Raw genomic sequence first — 19,973 nt, 5'->3', positions numbered from 1 at the left:
AATTCATAATCTCAAGAAATAAAAACAATTTATTTATCACTGAGATTGTTGGTTTGTGTATATCTCAATTTTACAACTTCAAACAAATAAAATTGTTCGAATTCGAGACTTTAAAGAAAAATAGCATTCCCTTTTAAGATTGATATCACCTAATGAATTATACAACATGATGACTTCCTGGGAAATCACCCATCCAAATATTATTCTCATCCAAACACGTTTAATTACGAAATTTTAATAAATTATGATATATTAATACTGATATGATCATATGTATTTTTTATCTCAATTTTATATATGAAGTATTTTAATGTAAATTACTTTTATAACTTATGAAAAAATACCCTTAATTCTCTAAATTTAAAGTTTTATTAGGTGCAAAACTACATAAACTAGCATAATTGTATTGAGATTCAATGATTTAACCTTAAAATTGAGTCAAATTTTAGATGGGGTGAAACTCTCCTAAATTTACGTGAAATCAAATGCGAGTTGAGAAATTTAATTTTTGAATCAAATTTGGATCTATGGCAATTATTAATTCAGAGAACATAATACATTTTTTTTTTTGAGGTTTATATGCATAATGATAAAAAAAATATGTTAGCATTCGCTAAAACATACAAGGAAAAAAATAAAAAAGTGAAAACAACACGATGTAAAATATTTTTAATTTTACATAGATTTAATAAAAATATATGTTTGGAAATAATTAAAGGAAGACTTATAAATCATAGTGATAAAAATCATCAAAGGTATTTTTCACGTTTTCAAGTTTCAAATTTACAGGAAAAAGAAAAATCAAAACTATATAAAAAGATTAACCTCCAAGAAAAAATGGGACAGCTCCAAGATTCAATGAAATCAAGAAAAAGAAAAAAAATACATGCAATCAAAAAGATTAAAAACCCCGACTCCTCGTCGTCAACGCATTTTACCTAGGACCCGAACTTTCACATGAACTTAAAAGCTGCTCCAAGTAATCAGCTCCTAAATCCTCGAACACAACCAAGTTCTGTTGTTGTAGTTGTTTTCCGACCACCTCGTTTCGTTTGCTTTTCGTGTTCTTCGTCGACCTTCTCCTTAAGTAATGCCCCTTCTTCAAAGCCATAACAGGGGAGCAACCCTCCTCGCATTCATACTTTATTTCCTCATGCGATTCCTTCACCACTTGGATTGGGAAATTGAGTGTAGCCAATGGCCCTCTCATCGCGAACGCCGCTTGATCGTAAGCTAAAGCGGCTGCTTCGGTGCTGTCGAATGTCCCTAGCCACACCCTCACACCGTTTCTAGTTGAATCCCTGATTTCTGCTGCGAATTTCCCCCACGGCCTCCTCCTTACCCCTCTGTAACTCTTTTCGGGTTCGGATTCAAGTTCAAGCTCATCCCGTTTGGCATCCGAAGTAACTTCTTCGGGTTCGGGTTTGCCTCCAGCCAATAAATCCATCCAAAGCAGGTCCTCTGCGTTATTGAAGTTGAAGAAAGCAGGATTGTACGGCCCCGGCGAGCAAAACGACGATTCAGGGGAGATTTCCGGTGTAGTTGAGTATTGAAAGAAAGAAGATTCGTCCATAATTGGGTTAAACTGTGGGGATATTTTCGGAGGTTGTTCTGTTTGTTGTCTCAGTGGCAACTGCTGACGAACTATGATTTGGTCTTGGAACATTTCAACTACCTAACCCTCTATATATACGAGCACGATAAATTTTGAAAAGTTTACTGGATAAGACTTGAAATGACGAATACAAATAAATTTGCCACCAACGATTAGTATTTTTCTTTTAATGGAATCCTTATGCAGATATTTAAATGTAAGATAAGTATTTAAATTATATAATGTTTTTATTTTAGTTGTTTAATATTTTTTAGTTTAATATATTAGTTTTTTTTTAAGTTTGATAGTTTTAGATATTATTAAATTAAATATTAATTATTTATCAATTAACATATGACACCAACATAACTAATAATTTACCAATAAATTGGTTCAAGTGATAAACAGTTTAATATCGTTTAAACAGATCTCGAGTCTGAAACTTAGAGTATGCAATTAGATTTTTTTACTAAAAATAATTGAACTTGTCTTTCTATAATCATTAGTGTAAAAAATTTCCAAGTTTCGTTAATAAATAAATGAATAGTACAAATAATTAAATAATTAATACATCAAAGTGTTTAAATAAGGTGGAAAAGCTTAGACAAGCCTCCAGCTCTAATTTATGTAAAAAAAAAACAACTTTGAAAACGATCTAAACGACATTTGAAAGGACAAGTACTCATGTGTAGTATTTAGTTAATTTTCCAAAGAAAGAAATAAAGAACAAATGTCATTCATGCAAGAAAGGACTAGAGTTAATAGTGGCAAGGGGCGTGCTTTCCGTATGTTTAATGCAAGAATATTGTCTACATTCGGACTGCCTAACTTACCTATCATGATCATATATTCATATTTCAAACTAGCTAGGTTCAATTTCTTTTTCAAATGATTAATATTTTTTATCCAAAACAATTCGTATGATTACCTTAGAGATATGTTCATGATTTTATACGAGTAATGAACTTATAAAATTTTAAGGAATGAAAATAAATTATAAATAAAAGAATATAAAGAAAGTATCTAAAACATATAAAAATTTAAATTTTTTTAAGAAACAAGCGTTCTGTTAAGCCCTCAATCTATTTCTAATTATCTTCAAAAGTTGATATGAACAGTAAAATTGTAATAATTCATTTTTAATCCAAAACCCTGACACTTGCTTATAAACAAGTGCTTGGTGGCGAATTAGGCCTTCAAAAGAAAACATTCACGTTATAAATTTACCCAACTCTAGGATTCATCGTACGTGGTCAGTTCCTATATGATACATTATAATATTTTTAATCCATTATCTTCTTCTTCTTCTTCTTATTGGCCCTTGACAACGACTGGTTATACCCTTAAATCTTTTGATATTTTCCAATATTACTTTACAGTCTACCCCGGGGACCAATCAAAGGTTTATGCTTAACTCCTATTGGAATATACAAATAAATTATTGGAAGATGGGTAATCGTTGAGGACTAATTTATTTATTTACCCAAACTTTTCATATTAGTTTAACATCAACTTCCATCTAATTAAATATTTAACTTAGCTAAATGGACCTTATCAAAGCAATCTATTGAAGATGCCAACTTTCCAGTCTGGGTTGTCTATGGAAAGAGGCGAAGTAAGAAATGCTGATAAGGTAGGACACGAATGCAGCTAGAAAATAATGGTCGAGATTGAAATATAAATTTTTGAGAGACTAAATGTAATTTTATTAATTGAAAAGTTTTAAAAGAAGTAAAATAATAATTTTATTAAACTAAGGGGCAAAGAACAAAATTATCATTTTAATAACTGAAAATTTTACAATTTTAGGGACTAACTGAACATTTACCAATCCAGAGGGCAAGCCCCTGCAAATCCACTAGAGCTGCTCGTAAGGTAGGAGTTGAGATATTTATATAAAGTACACGTATTCAAAGTAATTTTTTTCCCACATTATTGCTCTGTTGCAGTTTTTTCTTTCTTTCATAGTCGGCGGTTATACTCTTCCTTTGCGTGAAGGGTAGTGGCAGTAGTTTTTCCGGCTAATTCACTACCATTTCTTTCCTTCTTTTTATTATTTTCTGGGCATTGGCCTCTTAAGAAAGGACTATTCATGATGCTATCGGCCCCTATTTTCTGGGAAATCTTTATTCGAAATTGAATAAGTGATCTAATTCAGTGAAAGTTAATAGATATTGAAGATAATTTATTGTATGAAAGTTGATCGCATTGTATATATTTATTTATAGTGATGGATTTTGTTAGGATTCTTGCTATTTTGATGAGAGACTATAGGCCAAATTCAGATGTTTAAGATATACAATTGAAATTAACAAACCCTAGATTTCTAGCCAATGTGTAATTTGAATTGCCCATTAACTAAAACATGCCCTTCTTCAAACCCTACAAAACAAACCTCACTCGGTTCTTGGGTCTCTAGAGATGATCAACTAGTCTTAATTTCAACATTTAGGGTTTCAATTTTTTACTTTAACAACTTGTTACTCGGGAATGATTATAAAAGATTATCATTACATAGGGTTAGGATTCATTTATATAAGTGTAAAACTTTTTTTTAATTTTAAATTTGTTATATATATATATATATATATATATATATGTGAAAATAGAAAATTGAAATTAACAATAAAAGATCTTAAATTTGTGTAAAATTAAAATAATTTTACATAGTGTTATATAATATTATACTTGATATATAAAAACTTCAATGAATTGGAGCAAAGCGCCACTCGAAAATCATAGTGACCATAAGTAGTATTTTATCTAAAGTTTGGGGGTTAAAATAAAAATTAAATCATTTTACGAATATGTCACATCATCAAACTAACAACATTCAACGTCTTAGTGGCCACGTATTAATTAAAATGAAACGAAAGTGACAAAATCTTATGTTTTTTGAATCTAGTGACCATAAGTTTATAAAATTCAAATGAAAGTGACCAAATCTGTAGTTTACCCTTAAATTAAATACTTAAGCAGAGTATAAAACAAAGGTAAAATAGGTGAATAGTCCACTTTATTTTTGGTCTGACCGACTTTGGTCATCAATTTAAAAATTAAGGGTACATAGTCCCTATTGTTATCGATCTCTTTGATTTTAGTCCCTAACATTACCGATTCATTCGATTTTAGTCCTTTAATCGTTAACTTCCATTCGATTTTAGTCCCTCGGCTATGTCACATATTCATTAAGGGTTAATGGTGAAGGGGCTTAAAGCAGACAGATTGATAATATTAAGAATCATTTATCCTTCATTTTTAAATTGGTGACCAAAATCATACAGACTCTAAACAAAAGAAATTATTCACGTAATTTATCCATAAAACAATAGCAGAAATATTTATTACATAATGATTTTTAAAACATAATTGTCGGGTTTGAAGTTGAAGCAGCTGTTTAACATTCTCCATTGTACTTTTGAAGGTGACAGACATGCGTTATCAAAGATTCCATTAATCTGTACCAACTGATTGGTTTGCACCAACAAATTAAATCGTTCATTCATTTTAATTTCAGATTCATTAAAGCTGTCGTCAGGGAAAGCATGGATTTATTTTAAGGGTTTTTTTCTCCTCATCTTCCGATTTTGTTTTTTTCCCCCTCACGGATAATTAATTCACCCGACCCTTCTTTGATACGGTTAAATCTTTGGTTAAATATATTCACATATATATATATTCCAAAATTATTATAATATATGATTTGTTTATAATGTTTATAAACATTAATAGTGTATACATATCTTATAAATACAGTTACTCAAACATATGATCTTAAACAAATAACTTCTCTTTTAATTATTAAAATCATTTAATAAATTTTAATTACAATATATATAAGGACTTTTAATTATTAAAATAATTAATAAAAGAACGAGGCAAACATCTAAGATCAAGATTTGGATGGAGATGCTAATAATAAATAAATGTAAAAAGTAAATAAATAATTAGTTTAAAAAGAAAAAGTAGATGAAAGGTACGGATGAATGTGTATGTGTAGATATGTTCCAGACATACATCCACGAGGCATCTCTTTAACTCCTCATTCATTTCCTTGTATATTCATTTGCCTTTGTCCCACCCCAAGTGCCCCCAATCATAATATATACTATTATTGTCTTTATTTTTATTTGCTGTACATCTTTTATGTTTAATGCATTATCTTCTTAAATTAAAAATAATTGTTAATAGTGATATAATTTTATTTTGATTGGTATCATTGTAAATGACATATGGATTTATATTTAAATGTACTTCAAACAATGGTGTCATCCTTTGTATTAGTCGTTGATATTCTTTATTTTTTTATTATATTTTTGTTTTTTTTACCTTTTTAGCTTTAATAACTTTGTCTTTATATCACGTTTTTTCCTGTATATATTGCACTTTTTTGTCTTTTAATATGTCTTTGATCTTCTTCATCAGTCATTTGATTATTTTTTTGTTTACTTTTTCTCATGGTTAGATTTGACATCCTCTTGATTGATCAAGATATCGCTTATTTTTTATCATGTTGATCTTTCATACTTTGAACCCTCAGATTATATTTGGATACGCAATTTGGTCTTTCAATTATATTTGTTCGTATCTATATTTTGTTTGTGTTTTTTTGTTGGGTTTTCAATCTTTTCCTTTTGTAGTCTATGTATGATCTCAAGTGACCAGGTTATTATGACAATGATTATAAGGAAATATTTTAATTATGTGTTTAATTTACGATTATAGTTGTAAGTCTTCATTGTAATTCTAGATATTTTCTCTTTTTAATGAAATTAGCAGCTTCTATAGAAGAATATATTTCAAATGAATCATCTAATTATAAATCGAGTAAACATAAGTTTAGATAGTTTATATATTATATAAAAATTATTAATATTATTTTTTAATAATTAAATGGTGTTTTTTCAAATTAGAATGTTAATATAGATATATGAAAATATACGTGTAATAATATTTTAATTTGTACATTAAGTTAAGGGGGCTTTTAATTTTTAAAGAGAAATTAGAAGTTTGGATGGCTTTAAAGCTGATTATTGTTCTAATTAATAATAATATACATCTCTTAAAGGCTTAAAGACATTGTAATCCCACTTAAGATCATGTGATTACATGTTCAAAATGATAATAAACATTCATTTTGCTAAAAGACACTTCAAAGTTGTGTCGATCATTCTTCATCCTATTGCATCTTTTGGAATATGGGTTGTTTATGGGACTCAAATTTATTAATGAAATCGGTCCAATTATAGATTTGATATCTCTATTATGTTAAGTTCGAAATTTATTTTCCATATTTTAATTTCATACAGTTTGGTATCTGCTTTATTAATGTTATTGATTAGTACATTAAATGATTTTTTATACTTTAATTTTATGATTTAATTCATTTACTATTTCTGATAAAAATAATGACGGGGCTTTCAATGGAAAAATAATTCAACCTAATATATTTTCCGGTCTCCTTATAAATATTAATCATTTACAACAACAACAACAACAAAACCCAATTCCCATATGTATGGGGTAAGGGGGAGGTAGGGTAGTAGGCTGCCCCCAACGTCAAGTTGAGAATAGCTTCCGTGAAAGACCTCCGGCAGTCAAAAAATTAAAAATATAGATAAAATGCAATGCATGTATAAATAATTATATAAATACATAGCTAAACAGTATTCATATGCAGTCATTAATACCATATGTGCTTCTGTAATGGGGAGTAATCCCTGCAAAATAATCCCTGCGAAAGAATCTCTGTATATAGACAGAAACATAAGACCCGGCTAAATTTATACAGAGGAAACATGACGAGAATGATACACAGAAGACAACGATATCAAGCCCAGTTCTAATCATTCATAAATACCAATAACAGAAAAGTATAAAAAGTAAAAGTATAAAAAGTTGGATATACAAATTTCCTTTTGTTTTTCTTCTTTATTATACAAAAAATTAATTTTAAAAAAAATAATAGATATATAATCGCTCTCCTTTAAAATTTAATGCATTTGCCACAAACTAAAACTATCAACCTTTGAATCAGAGATAAAATGAAGGGAAGCGGTCGTTCTATGAAAATTTTAATTTTTTTTGTATTTTCTATTGAAAATATGTTTTCATCTCCTTTAAAATTTTATAAGTTCGTCTTCCCTTCAAATTTTATTAGTTCACTTCCGTTAATATGAAATCATATGTTCGTCTTTGCTTGAATATATCTATAGTTTTCATGTAACTGGATAACTTAATTCAAAAGTTTTATTGTAACTAAAAACAAGCTTTATTTTTCATATATAAATTATTAGTATATATATTTGAGACAAGGTGAAGTTGGGATGGCAGAATAATTATGATTAGGGGTCGGCTTGTGGGGCCGAAGGTGAACAATTGGGCAATATCTATAACATGTTAGTGCCTGCCTAGCTATGGTATGATCAGATATATATTTATATATATTAAAAACATAAAATATAGAAATATAAATGGAAGGATCTATTTATATTAATATAAATTTAAATAATTTTCATTTTTAATTATCTGATCATTAAATTTATCAATATAATTATACTTTCTATGCATGTAAAATTTTGAAATAATATGATATTTCTATCATCTCATATCTCGATCCGATGTAATGTTTTTGTTAATATATACGTTAAATTCTTACATAAAATAAATAATTTTATATTATTAGTTTACTCGAAACTTGACGTACATGATAAACTTAATTTTATATTAATATAAATGAATTTCTCTCTCATACACATATATATATTATCTATTTAAACTAATATAAAATTGTCTTTTACACAATTTAAAAAAATTTCTACGACTAATATTCATTGAGTTTTACAATATAATTATATGTTTTATGCATGTAAATTTTTGAAACAATCCTACATTTTTATATTGATCTAATATAATGTCTTTATTAATATATATTTAACAGTTGAAATTTCTTTATATACAATAAATAATTAGATATGTTTAATTTACTCAAAACTTGAAATATATGATATAGGTGATTAAAACATAAAAGTCAACAATAATCATTTTTTAAGCGTGTACAACTCTCTCTCTATATATATATATGAATATGAGGTGAATACAACGTATTATATATTCGAAGATTCTTAATTCTTTGACAATGAACGCTTATATTATTACTACATAAGCAGTACTTAAAACCGAAGCCTCAAGGGATAACAAAAATTCATTTTCTTTTAAATAGTATAAATGTATCATTTCTTTATCAATGTATGGAGGTTTTTAACATTTTAAACGACTTTAATCTATAGTTACCTGACATTAATTATATTTAAATAAATAAAATACATAATAATTAATTAAGACTATTTAGAATTATGAAAAGCTCCATCACTAATATATAAATAATTATACTATACCTATTATTAAAGACTAATTAATTATGATAAATATTATGTATTGGTGGACAAGCCCTGGCCTACCTGCCACGATTAAACTAATCAAATTAGTACTATTAAGTATGCTTAACAGTAACACCCTCCTTTCTTTTCTCCAATTAATTCCTTCATCTCAAGCGTTTGTTTCCATTCATCTTTGGAATATTTTCTGTTTTTCTCTGTAATATATTTCCTTTATAATTTGTTCCCTTTCTGCACTTTGATTATCTGTACTTTGATCAGCATTAACTAGTAATCCACCATTTAATGTCTGACATTTACAATATATTTTTCTTAATCACCACTTTTAATAATGTCTAATCATGGGCTACATTTACAATACAGCTTTGTTTGTTTGATTATTGATGTATTTTATTTATATAAAAATCACATATTTAATCTGTTAAACCTTTACCAAAAATTTGATCCAATTAATTTGAGAAAACAAAATTGAATCACTTAATTTGATTATTAAAAAAAATAAGAAGTTAGACACGTTCAACCTAAAATTATGAATTTGCATAAGTCAAATAAATTCGAACTCAAAATAACTCAAAATATAATTATTATAATTCAAAATGATCTAAAAGTATAATAATAGAATTAAGTATTTTGAGTTAAAATAAAAATAATTTCGACCTAGCGTAAACCTATAAAATTTTAAAATTAAATGTAAATAACGTATGATTTTAACCTAACAATTTATTGTAATCATAGGGATTTGCTTAATTATTTATTTTGAAGTTCACTTTCAGGTGGATTACATATAGTAAATCAAGGAAGAAGGATGGGCATTATTTTCAACCATATAGATTGCATGTTCATACCTTGAATAGCAATACAATAGGGCTGGGACCTCTTATCAAATCTCTCAAGTTATCCAAATGAGACAATTAATTTAATCCTAAGGTATTATTATTTAATTGGGCCGTATATATTATGTGCTTCACGAGGGCTCAGCTACCAATTCCTTTGATTTGCCTAATAATGAGCCACGCATGCATCCTCTATCTGCAAATTTTAGACCTCGATTAATGAAATAACCCTATAACTAAAAGTAATCACCGTTCCACATGTTAAATATCAAGGTTAAGTTAAACTGCCAATATAAACATATTTATTTGCCTAAGATTTGGACAATAAATTTGACATCTGTTCTCTCGTACAAATCGAGGTTTATTAAATTCATCAAATGACTTTTAATGGTTAAAAAGATTATTGTTCCTCTTTAAAGTTATGGTTAGAATAACTGTGTGTATAGGATGTATGTTGTTAATAATTAAGAAAAAGTATGAATAAATATTACTTTATAATCATATCAGATTATTAAAAGAAAGTTTTACTAACAACTTGTAATATCCCAAAATTTGAAATGGTGACTGAAATGTAATTTTTAAAGTTTAGAGACTAAAGTGTAAAGTTGTAAAAGTTTAAGGATTAAAAATGTAAATTTTCAAAAGTTAAATTGTTGGATTTGTGAATTGGTAGTTTAGCTCAAGACAATTAGTTTAGTGGGTTTCAGAATTTTTGATATGGAGTTTGCATACAAGTTTATTAAAGGACAAAGATCGGTATATTATTCGAATAACCGGATCGAATCGGAAGATTACAAAAATTTGAAGGAAGGTAGACTTGGGTTGGAAAATTTGTATATATATTTTTAATTAGTGGAATTTAAGTTGGATTAGTGTAATTTGGTGAGAATTGCACTATAAATTTAAATAGTGTAATTAAGTGACTAAAATGAAATTTGAGAAAAATTGGAGGGTCAAAAAGAAATTTTGAGAGAGGAGTATTTTACTGCTTTTTAATACTATTAAAATAGAGATGAAGGAGTGGCATGGGTGTAATTTTTGGAATTCATTAAGGGTAGTTTTGGTATTTGGCCCAAAATAATAAAAAATCATCAATGAATAGTTTTAAAAGTTAATAATTGAAGATTTTTTAGAATTCTCGTGAAACACTCTTCTTTTCTCCAGAAACTGGACGAAACTCCATAGCCAAGGTAACCAAGTTTTTCTAGTTTTTGGTCAATTTTTACTAGGATTTTAAGTTAGGTTATTTAGGATAATATAACCTACATGAAATTCTCTTTCATTTGGCATAAAAAACTTCATGTTTCATGCTCAAGTTGGTAATATATTGATGAAGGGGAAGTGAGATTTTTTATGATTAAAGATCGATTCTTGATATTAGAAGTGTTGTAAGAATTTATGAAGAACCTAAGGATGCAAATTAATGAAAAACAGTTTAGATTTTGAATCTGACAATGAGTTTGAAAATTCACCAGAAATTATATAAAAATTATTTGGAGGTGATTTTTATATATTTGTGTTCGTATGTGAATATAGTTTTGTTTAAAACAAACGGGGATTAATTTCAAGGTAAATACAAAAATATATGAATTTTTAACCGAGAAAATGTCAGAAAAAACGGGGCAACAGATTCTGTCAGTTAAATTTGAAAATTCACCATAAATTGTACAAAATGAATTAGAAGGAGTTATTTTTTATGGATAGATTCGTATTCGAGTCTAGTTTTCAACGGAAGAAACAGAATTAAATTCCAGTGTGTATATCAATACAGAATATTGATTCTTTAAAGGTAGTGCGAGTTGTCTGAATATTGAATATGGAAATTTTAGAATTTAAGTGGAAATGGATTAGAAGCTGAAGAGTAATGTTTAAATGTTTGAGTATATTTTTGGATTCTTGGAATTGAATTTTAATGGAAAGAGACCATTTTGAATAAATTGGAAATGTTGAGAAGAATTCTAAAAGAATTTATTTTAATGGTTAGATGGTGGAATTCGAAGGGTCTTGTAAATATTGGGGACTTGTTTGCAAGTTCTTAAATGTAGAAGTATTATTTGAGTAAATTATTGGATGCTGAAAAATTTATTAGTATGCTGAATTTTGAATTAAATATTGAGTTGAGGTTGAATTACAAATTTATAAAGTTAAATGTTGAAAATCGAAAGTTTAGGAAAGTTTGGGTTGAAATTTATAATGTTTTGAATATTGAAGATTTGATTTGGGTATTTTATTCAAGTGCTGAAATTTTAGTAATTAATATACAATGATCATAATGGTGAAGGACCATTATGAATTAAATGGAAAGGTTGAGGTGAATTCTAAAAAGAATTCACAATTTATGGCTTATTTGTGTAATTTAGCAAAGATGAAGGGTTAAAAATGAAAATTAAATATTCATGAATTTGGAAGAGTATTTTTGAGAAGTTGGAAATTATAATGGAAATGTGATTTAGTTGATATCGATTTAATTTAGATTTTTATATATTTTCGAATGTTAAAATCAGCTTATGCTAGTACAATACTAATATGTAGTTCGAACATTTTGTGTTATAATTTGGTATTGTTAGACTACGATAAATCTAGAAATTCGAATGATCCGAAAGGAAAGGAAAAAGCTCGTGACTATGACTATTGTATAAAATTTCTGTAGTGAGGCAAAAGTGAGTGTAATTTATTTATTTTATTATTTTGATTGAGGACGACTTGCGATAAGTCAACCTCACCTTGTTTATTTCAAATATATGAATTATGTTTTGATTATAGAATTATATCCATAATATTTTAATAAGTTTTATGAATGATTTTGGGTATGAAATGCCAATGTCACATTTTACGAATGTGAATTAATTATATTTCTGATTCTGATATGATTTTTATCAAATGATTACGAAATAAACTAAAAAGCTCATTGTATGTTATATGGAGAGTCATAGGTACAATTGGCATGCCATGAGGTGGAGTGATTATTTGTTTTGATTCTCATATATTGTGGTGTACCAGAGTGTACACTAGTATATATATTCTGATTTGAATGCACTTTGTGTGCATATTGTTATTTCCGATATGATAGCACTGTGTGTGCTTATTTGTGTGCGCAATACAGATCTCAGTGCCATCATCAGAATCAAAACAGATAAGCAGACATAGTGCTATCATATCAGAAATAACAATATGCACACAAAGTGCATTCAGATCAGAATATATATACTAGTGTACACTCTGGTACACCACAGTATATGAGAATCAGAACAAATAATCACTCCACCTCATGGCATGCCAATTGTACCCATGACTCTCCATATAACATACAGTGAGCTTTTTAAAAACAATCTTATTCTAACTTTAGAAATATATTTTAAAGTATATATCAACTATAATTTATTTCTTTATCACAGAAAAATAAATTCATTTGTTAATCAGTAATTTTCCTAAACCATGTCTTTTCGTGAAATCTTTTAAAAACATAATAATGTAATGTAATATTTTCATGCAAAGATATTGATAAAACTAAACTAAGTAAAATAAACTAAAATAGTTCTAGTTTACTATTACAAATTATTTAAAATAAATACGATAAATAGAAACTACTGACATAATTATAAATGTCACTACTAGTCAAAAGAAACTTCAATGATGTCTTACTGATACTGGTATTATAGATGATATGCACATGATGTTTGGAAAGCTCATAGTAAAACGTCTGTATCTAAATCAGACCATACGCATGAAAATCATCACGCGCTAAGTATAACTTAGTGAGACAGTAATACTAAAGGTGAGAACAAATAAATAAAGTATCAAAAAATATATAAATTTATTTAAAATAAAAAAATTTTAAGTTGATGTGACATATTTAACTCGTACATCGAGATGTATACGAGTTAAGGGTGTTACACAACTCCCTTGTATATGTATCAAGACCAACTCAATCCAAGACACCAATAAGAAAAAATATCTACATTTATTAACAGAAGGCTATAAATACATGAAATAGGGTCAGCAATATAAATTACCAAGAACATAAAAGGCTTTGAATTCATGAAGTAGTTGAAGTTAGATTTTATAATGTTTTATGAAAGATAAATTTATAAAATTTATAAAAATAAAAATAAAAATAAATTATTAATAAAAATATTATAGAATATTTAAAACATAAAAAAAATTATTTTTTTATAAAACAATCATCGGACTACCTCTCAATCCATCCCTAATTGCGGTTATCACTCTCATTGATACACATACATGTATTGTATATATATGGGAAAGAAGTGGTAGTAAATAGAATATATAATTAAACATGAAACAAAAAGGAAATGGTTACATGCCAGCACTTTTGTCGTATAAGGATGAAAGAAACGAAATGGAATATGATTTGAGAGAACAATTAATAAACTAGAACGAGAGAGCAATGCGCAAAGATGAAAAGGAAAAAGAATAATAGTAATGAAAATATGACATCTGTAGGCCAATAAGGGGACCAGTTGTCGTTATTAAATGTTCCACCTCCATCTTCCTCCAGTGTTTATAATCCCCTTTTTGCTGATAATGCTTACCTCAAAACGTCTTCTCTCTCTCTACCACTAAAAGTACCCCATAAAAGAAGAGATCAATATGACTGGTTCTGGTTCCCCTTGTGGTGCCTGCAAGTTCCTGAGAAGAAAATGCGTTAAAGGCTGTGTTTTTGCGCCTTATTTCTGCCGTGAACAAGGTGCTGCCCATTTTGCTTCCATCCACAAGGTTTTTGGTGCAAGCAATGTCTCTAAGCTCCTTGCTCACCTCCCCGTCAGTGAACGTTCTGAAGCTGCCGTCACTATCTCCTATGAAGCTCAAGCTAGGCTTCAAGACCCCATTTATGGCTGCGTTTCTCATATCTTTGCCCTCCAACAACAGGTTTTTTTTTTGCCTTGGCTTTGTTTCATGTGAAACCCTAATTTGAGTTCCAGATAGAGAGATCTAATCAATCATTTCCTACAGGTTGTCAATCTACAAGCACAGCTTGCTTCTCTCAAGGAACAAGCAGCTCAGAGCAGTACTTTTAATGGCTCTGTTACTGCAAACCCTAATGAAAACAACTATGGAAATCTTCCTTCTCAGCAGCTACATGATGATGTTCAAAGCTGGTTTCATCCACATGATTCAACCATGGCACAATCGAACTTTAACCCGAGTCACCCGAATCATTCCACCGCATATTCGTACTGTGAGAATAGGTTTTTGGATCCGACTTCTTTAGGGAACTATGAAAGTTCATCGGATCGATCCTCGTTTACTGCTTTTGACGGGGAGGCTCCTTGTTCCATGTCTTCATTTGGACAATGGAGTTTCGAGGATGCCGATAACCTTCAACCCATTGCCTTTGGCTATGCTCACCATTCATGACTTCATATTTTAAAACACATCATACATGCACTTTTGTTTTCGTTAAGTTACGTTTTGCGATTACGAACATAACATATGCTATTGCAATCAATGCAGTTAACATAATCATGCAATAACAGTTTCGAATAACATTGATACCGCTATTATGATTAACGAATCATTATTTAAATCCATGATTAAAAACCCTAAAAAATTAATGTCGATACAACGTTCAGAAACCCTAAAATCCTTCTTCTCCAGTGTAACCTTTCATGATATTGGATTTTGGTAGAATAATAAGTGTATTTCTTCTCTCTGACAAAACCGGTTGTGGTTGAGCAAATTCTGAGGCTATGGACATACTAAATTACGGTTAACTGCCTCCTTTTCAACCCACTTTCGATCCCTTCATAAACATTGTTATTAAAATATGCACTCAACATTTTGCAGCTTTGGAGCAGGTTATTGGATATTTATTGGTACCATTGAATTAAGGTTAACTAAAATGCTATTTTCAGAATAAAAAAATTATATTTAATCCAAGATTTTTAATTAAAATATGCAGGATTATGATCCCTAGGAACCTAACTTTGGCGCTGATCCACCATTTTTGCTTGCCACCACAACATGTGTTGAAGGGTTTTTAATCATATTTTATATATTTTTAATTCTAAACTAAATTATGTTTGCATTTATGATATAAAAGAAATAGAACATTTTATATAATATATATTTATACAAATTTACAGTTGATATGATAGACAGTTTTTCACATCTTCAATTTAAGGACATTTGAACTTAAAATTTCCACCTCCAACTAGTGCGAGCCAACTAAAATTCAACCAGCTTGATTTATATTCTTTTAAATATAATTTGTTCATTTCATACAATAGAATCATATAAAAGATAGTGTTAAAAATTTAACCAAACAACTTAAATCAACTTATCTCAGTAGTTAAAAGAATTGTAGTTATTTTTAGAAGTCACATGTTCGAGCAACAGTGACTGTAAGAGTGATTGAGCGTTCATTGTCAAATGATTGAGAGTACTTAAAACATATACTACTTTGTAATCACCTTTAACTTAATAAAAAAAATAATAATCAAACAATTCGATAAAATAAAATATGCAAATAAAAATTATTATCAAATAATATATAATAATCAAATAATATGATGGTAACAACTATAAAGATGAGAGAACTAGCCCAAGAGTCTAAAGCAGGAGTAAATTAATAAGATAGTGAAATAATCACAATTTAGAGAAGCAAAGATAAATCTAACCTTGGACAAAGAAGAAGAAAAAAACTTGCAAAAAACAAATACTAACATGTGATGCAATAGCATAAAAAATTCACTATCTTCATTAAAAAAACGGAAGAGTTATTAAACAAAAAGCTCATATCTGCAATAAAACAAAATGGAGATGATAAAGAGAAAAAGGGAAAAGAAAGAAAAGCTGAATGGAGGAAAATATGAATTGAAAAACGAGACTGATTCTTAGATCACAGTAATAACTTAAATTCATTAATTTTAATCAACAAAAGATATAAAGGAGAAATAAATATTTAATTTTGAGATACTGTGTGATTGCGTGATAAATTAAGTTAATTTTATCCTTAAAAATCAATGTTTTTCACTGTCAATGAAAGAAGTGGGTTAATGAATTTGCAGATTATCAAACGAATTTGTTTTATACTTGTGGGTCGATCGGGAAAATATCAGAAAGTAAAGTTAGTCACTCTCAAGTAAACTATCATTTCAGCTATTTCAAGAGATAAAATTAATTAATTAAACAACACCCAGTAATTAATTTAATTGCACCAATTATAAGGTGGGTGACGAGAGTTGAATCCCAAGTCGTAATTAAAAGAAAAAATGAATAAACAAAGAGGCAAAGATGGCAACATTATAAGCTGATCATAAAGTTAATATTAATTAGTTGTCTTGAGAAGAGTTGTTTGTATGATGCATATACATCGTTCTTGGTGGGGGGGGGGATGAAAGTAGTACATGGTATTTTCTTGCATATTCATGAGTTGAAGTTCATGTTAGGTGAACTCGTAGCATTTGAAGCTAGCTGAGCTTTGGCTTGCAGAGATTCCACCTACACATGGAATCAAGGATTAGAAAATGGTTGCATAATGGTATGTGGATACTTAGCTATGAAAAGGCTTGTAACCTGTTGCTGTAAGGTGAAAATATGAGCAACGCGACCATGAAGGGGATCTTGAATCCTTGTTTGGGCTTTATAAGCATTAGTTTGGAGACATTGCTAGCACCAAACACTTTATGAATAGATGTAATGTCTCAGAAATTTGCATAAGGGGTGCCAGTGCCAGTTCTGGAAGATGTTGGTGCCATGGAAAAAGACTGTAGAATGAAAAGAATAAAGAGGTTTAAGGATCCTCATAATGGCAATGGAGTTGTAGTCTTATAGGGAATGTTAAGGGGATTAAAGGGTTCTAAGGTAACATTGATTTATGTAATTATTAGCATCAAAATAAAATTACAGAACCCTATTGTTGGCATGAATAATTTTATTCATGGTTTGATAGAAAGTTCATTGGCATCGCTGCCACACACAAAAGGCAACACGGGAAAAAATAAATGCACCAGCCGGGAATCGAACCCGGGTCTGTACCGTGGCAGGGTACTATTCTACCACTAGACCACTGGTGCTGTTATTTGTGTAGCTGTAAGATTTATTTATTTGTATAATTTTAACAGTAAAATGGGGCGAACCATAACATTGGTTTAACCTATGACTCCAATTAGAGACATATACTCTTCTTAGAACTTATCGAGCCTTGTTACTAATATGATCTGAGATAATTGGCGGTGCCTGAGAAGAGATTGAGTATGTAAAAAGAAACTGGTAAAATACGTAAATAGAACCCAGTTAGAACAACTTTTTTTCAGAAGGACCCAATTGATTTTTCTATTGTTTTACTAAAGACTTTTAAGACCCTTTAGCCCAAAAAGAAAAGAAGCATAAACGCTATTTATCCATACATAATAAGAGATACTTTCAACTCTTTATTATTGCAAAAAAAAATGTATAAAACTTGCACTTGCAGCAGTTAAGCTTTTGTTTTTGCTTTCTACATAGACAAGGGGATACTTAATATCAACCTAGAATATCTTCTCTAAAAGAAAAGTAAAAGTGTACATCAATGGCTATGCCTACATATTACATAAGCATGTAACATGCCATGCTAGATTCTGATGCTTCTTTGGTTGTCAATTTTTGCAGCCCCCTCCATACCTTCTTTAACAATGCATTTTCCCTTCTTTTTATTGGTAAAAAAGGAAGCCGCAGTCCGAACAAAAGAAAAAAAATTCAGATGTTCTGAAACAAACCACAAAGCTATTAGATTCAACCTCTTAACGATGGCTACATGAACCAACACAATGCTTGCGATGATGAAGCACAATAAGCATCTCAATTGTATATGGTTCATTTCATTATTCATTCACAAATATATAATATGGTTAATGCAGACAACTTAATTTCGAGACATATACTCGTCTTAGAACTTATCGAGCCTTGTTACAGACAATTGGAGTCATAGCGACTGTTAGTGAAGATACAAATGAAACTAATGCAGATCTAATGGGAAAAGGCATTTCGAAAAGATTAGCTAACTATTTGACCTAAAGAACCCTACGAATCTTACTCCTATATACAAATCCTGTATGTGGTGTATGTAATAAATTTGGTTTGAGTCTTACCAGCCTACACTGTAATGCTATTGGAACTGTGTTTATATCCGTCGTCTATAGATATGAAGAAACGGGAACACAAAGATCCATCAGAAGTAGTCATCAAATGCCCCCTCCTTATCACTGTCTGCAGTACCTGCACAATACGGGTCTCCGAAACTAAGAAGAATGATACGGTGTACTACAGATACATCCTCCAATCATAAAATATTAACTATGAAATAACTTTGAATCATAACAAATTTTATTACCAAAAAGATTGGATATAACGAAATGAATTTGCTAAACCAGGCAAAATCTTTTTCACTAAAAGCGAGGTTTTAATCTAAAACAAAAGATTTTCAATTCGTCTTATCTACTATTTGTTTATTTGAAGCTAAGTCTAAGCGCAAACTGCATTTGCATCAAGAAATAAAGTTTAACCTGTAAAGTCTGTGGTTGTAGCATCCTTAACTAGCACATGGGGAGCTTTAGCAGGGGGGGGGGAGAAGAGTTGTTGGCTGAAGTAAGACCTGAAGCTCAAAATGCAAAATCTGAGCCATTTGATGAAGCATCATCAGAGTTGTCCGAATTATCAAAGTAATCAACTCGAGCAATGGGTGGAGAGGCTGAGGCTGAGGCTGATATTGAATTTGATGAAGTTTGTAAAAACGTTTTTAAGTTGTGAAAATTGCTCAGACATACTAAATATGAGCCTGAGACATGGAAAAACCAGATCTAGTGTAAGTAACAAGGAATCAGGAGCTTTATAACTAATATATTGTTGCAACCAGAATTAAGGCAGATATCAAAACTATCTTAGAGATATAATCGAGGTAATGCTCTACTTGGTAACTATCGTTGCTAATAATTCTTTTCCATTGTATTTTTAATGAGATATCCCCAATTCCCAAGCAGTGATCTTTCATGTAAAATAAAGACAATGACCTAGCAGAACAGAGTATATGATTTCATCACGGATTTTAAACCAATAAACAGCATTTACATTCATTAAAATTTGAAAACCTTTTTGTTCAATCGTCCACTTTTAGATAAGGGATCAAGTAAAATAATTCGATGAGTATAA

At 29.5% G+C, this 19,973-nt stretch overlaps 2 protein-coding genes, 1 long non-coding RNA gene and 1 other non-coding gene across 4 annotated transcripts; 1 reads left to right on the top strand and 3 right to left on the bottom strand.

The window, feature by feature from the left end:
- Nucleotides 1-846: 846 nt before the first annotated feature.
- Nucleotides 847-1,654, bottom strand: LOC120153584 (ethylene-response factor C3-like). The gene has a single exon (XM_039165499.1). The coding sequence runs from the start codon at nucleotides 1,571-1,573 to the stop codon at nucleotides 935-937; it is 639 nt and encodes a 212-aa protein (XP_039021430.1). The 5' UTR covers nucleotides 1,574-1,654; the 3' UTR covers nucleotides 847-934.
- A 12,688-nt stretch (nucleotides 1,655-14,342) lies between these two features.
- LOC120153601 (LOB domain-containing protein 29-like) lies at nucleotides 14,343-15,203 on the top strand. Its single transcript, XM_039165515.1, has 2 exons — nucleotides 14,343-14,714; nucleotides 14,799-15,203. The coding sequence occupies exons 1-2, from the start codon at nucleotides 14,436-14,438 to the stop codon at nucleotides 15,201-15,203; spliced, it is 684 nt and encodes a 227-aa protein (XP_039021446.1). The 5' UTR covers nucleotides 14,343-14,435.
- Nucleotides 15,204-17,792: 2,589 nt separating this feature from the next.
- On the bottom strand, nucleotides 17,793-17,863 carry TRNAG-GCC. The gene has a single exon. It is a non-coding gene; the product is annotated as a tRNA-Gly (tRNA).
- Nucleotides 17,864-18,687: 824 nt separating this feature from the next.
- Nucleotides 18,688-19,763, bottom strand: LOC120153630. The gene is made up of 2 exons (XR_005518807.1): nucleotides 19,331-19,763; nucleotides 18,688-19,043 (listed from the first exon to the last, which is right to left on the bottom strand). It is a non-coding gene; the product is annotated as an uncharacterized LOC120153630 (long non-coding RNA).
- Between the last annotated feature and the right edge of the window lie 210 nt (nucleotides 19,764-19,973).

Source organism: Hibiscus syriacus, unplaced genomic scaffold (genome assembly GCF_006381635.1).
Source record: "Hibiscus syriacus cultivar Baekdansim isolate YM2019G1 unplaced genomic scaffold, ASM638163v2 tig00111101_pilon, whole genome shotgun sequence".
In the NCBI taxonomy this organism is placed as follows: domain Eukaryota; kingdom Viridiplantae; phylum Streptophyta; class Magnoliopsida; order Malvales; family Malvaceae; genus Hibiscus; species Hibiscus syriacus.
The sequence above is the reverse complement of the archived record's forward strand: the minus strand, read 5'-3'. Positions and strand labels throughout refer to the sequence as shown.

Bases quoted from the DNA above. Each gene is read 5' to 3' on its own strand.
- LOC120153584 (XM_039165499.1), bottom strand. From the start codon at position 1,573: ATGGACGAATCTTCTTTCTTTCAATACTCAACTACACCGGAAATCTCC.
- LOC120153601 (XM_039165515.1), top strand. From the start codon at position 14,436: ATGACTGGTTCTGGTTCCCCTTGTGGTGCCTGCAAGTTCCTGAGAAGA. The intron at 14,715-14,798 runs GTTTTTTTTTTG...CATTTCCTACAG, and splicing joins TCTTTGCCCTCCAACAACAG to GTTGTCAATCTACAAGCACA.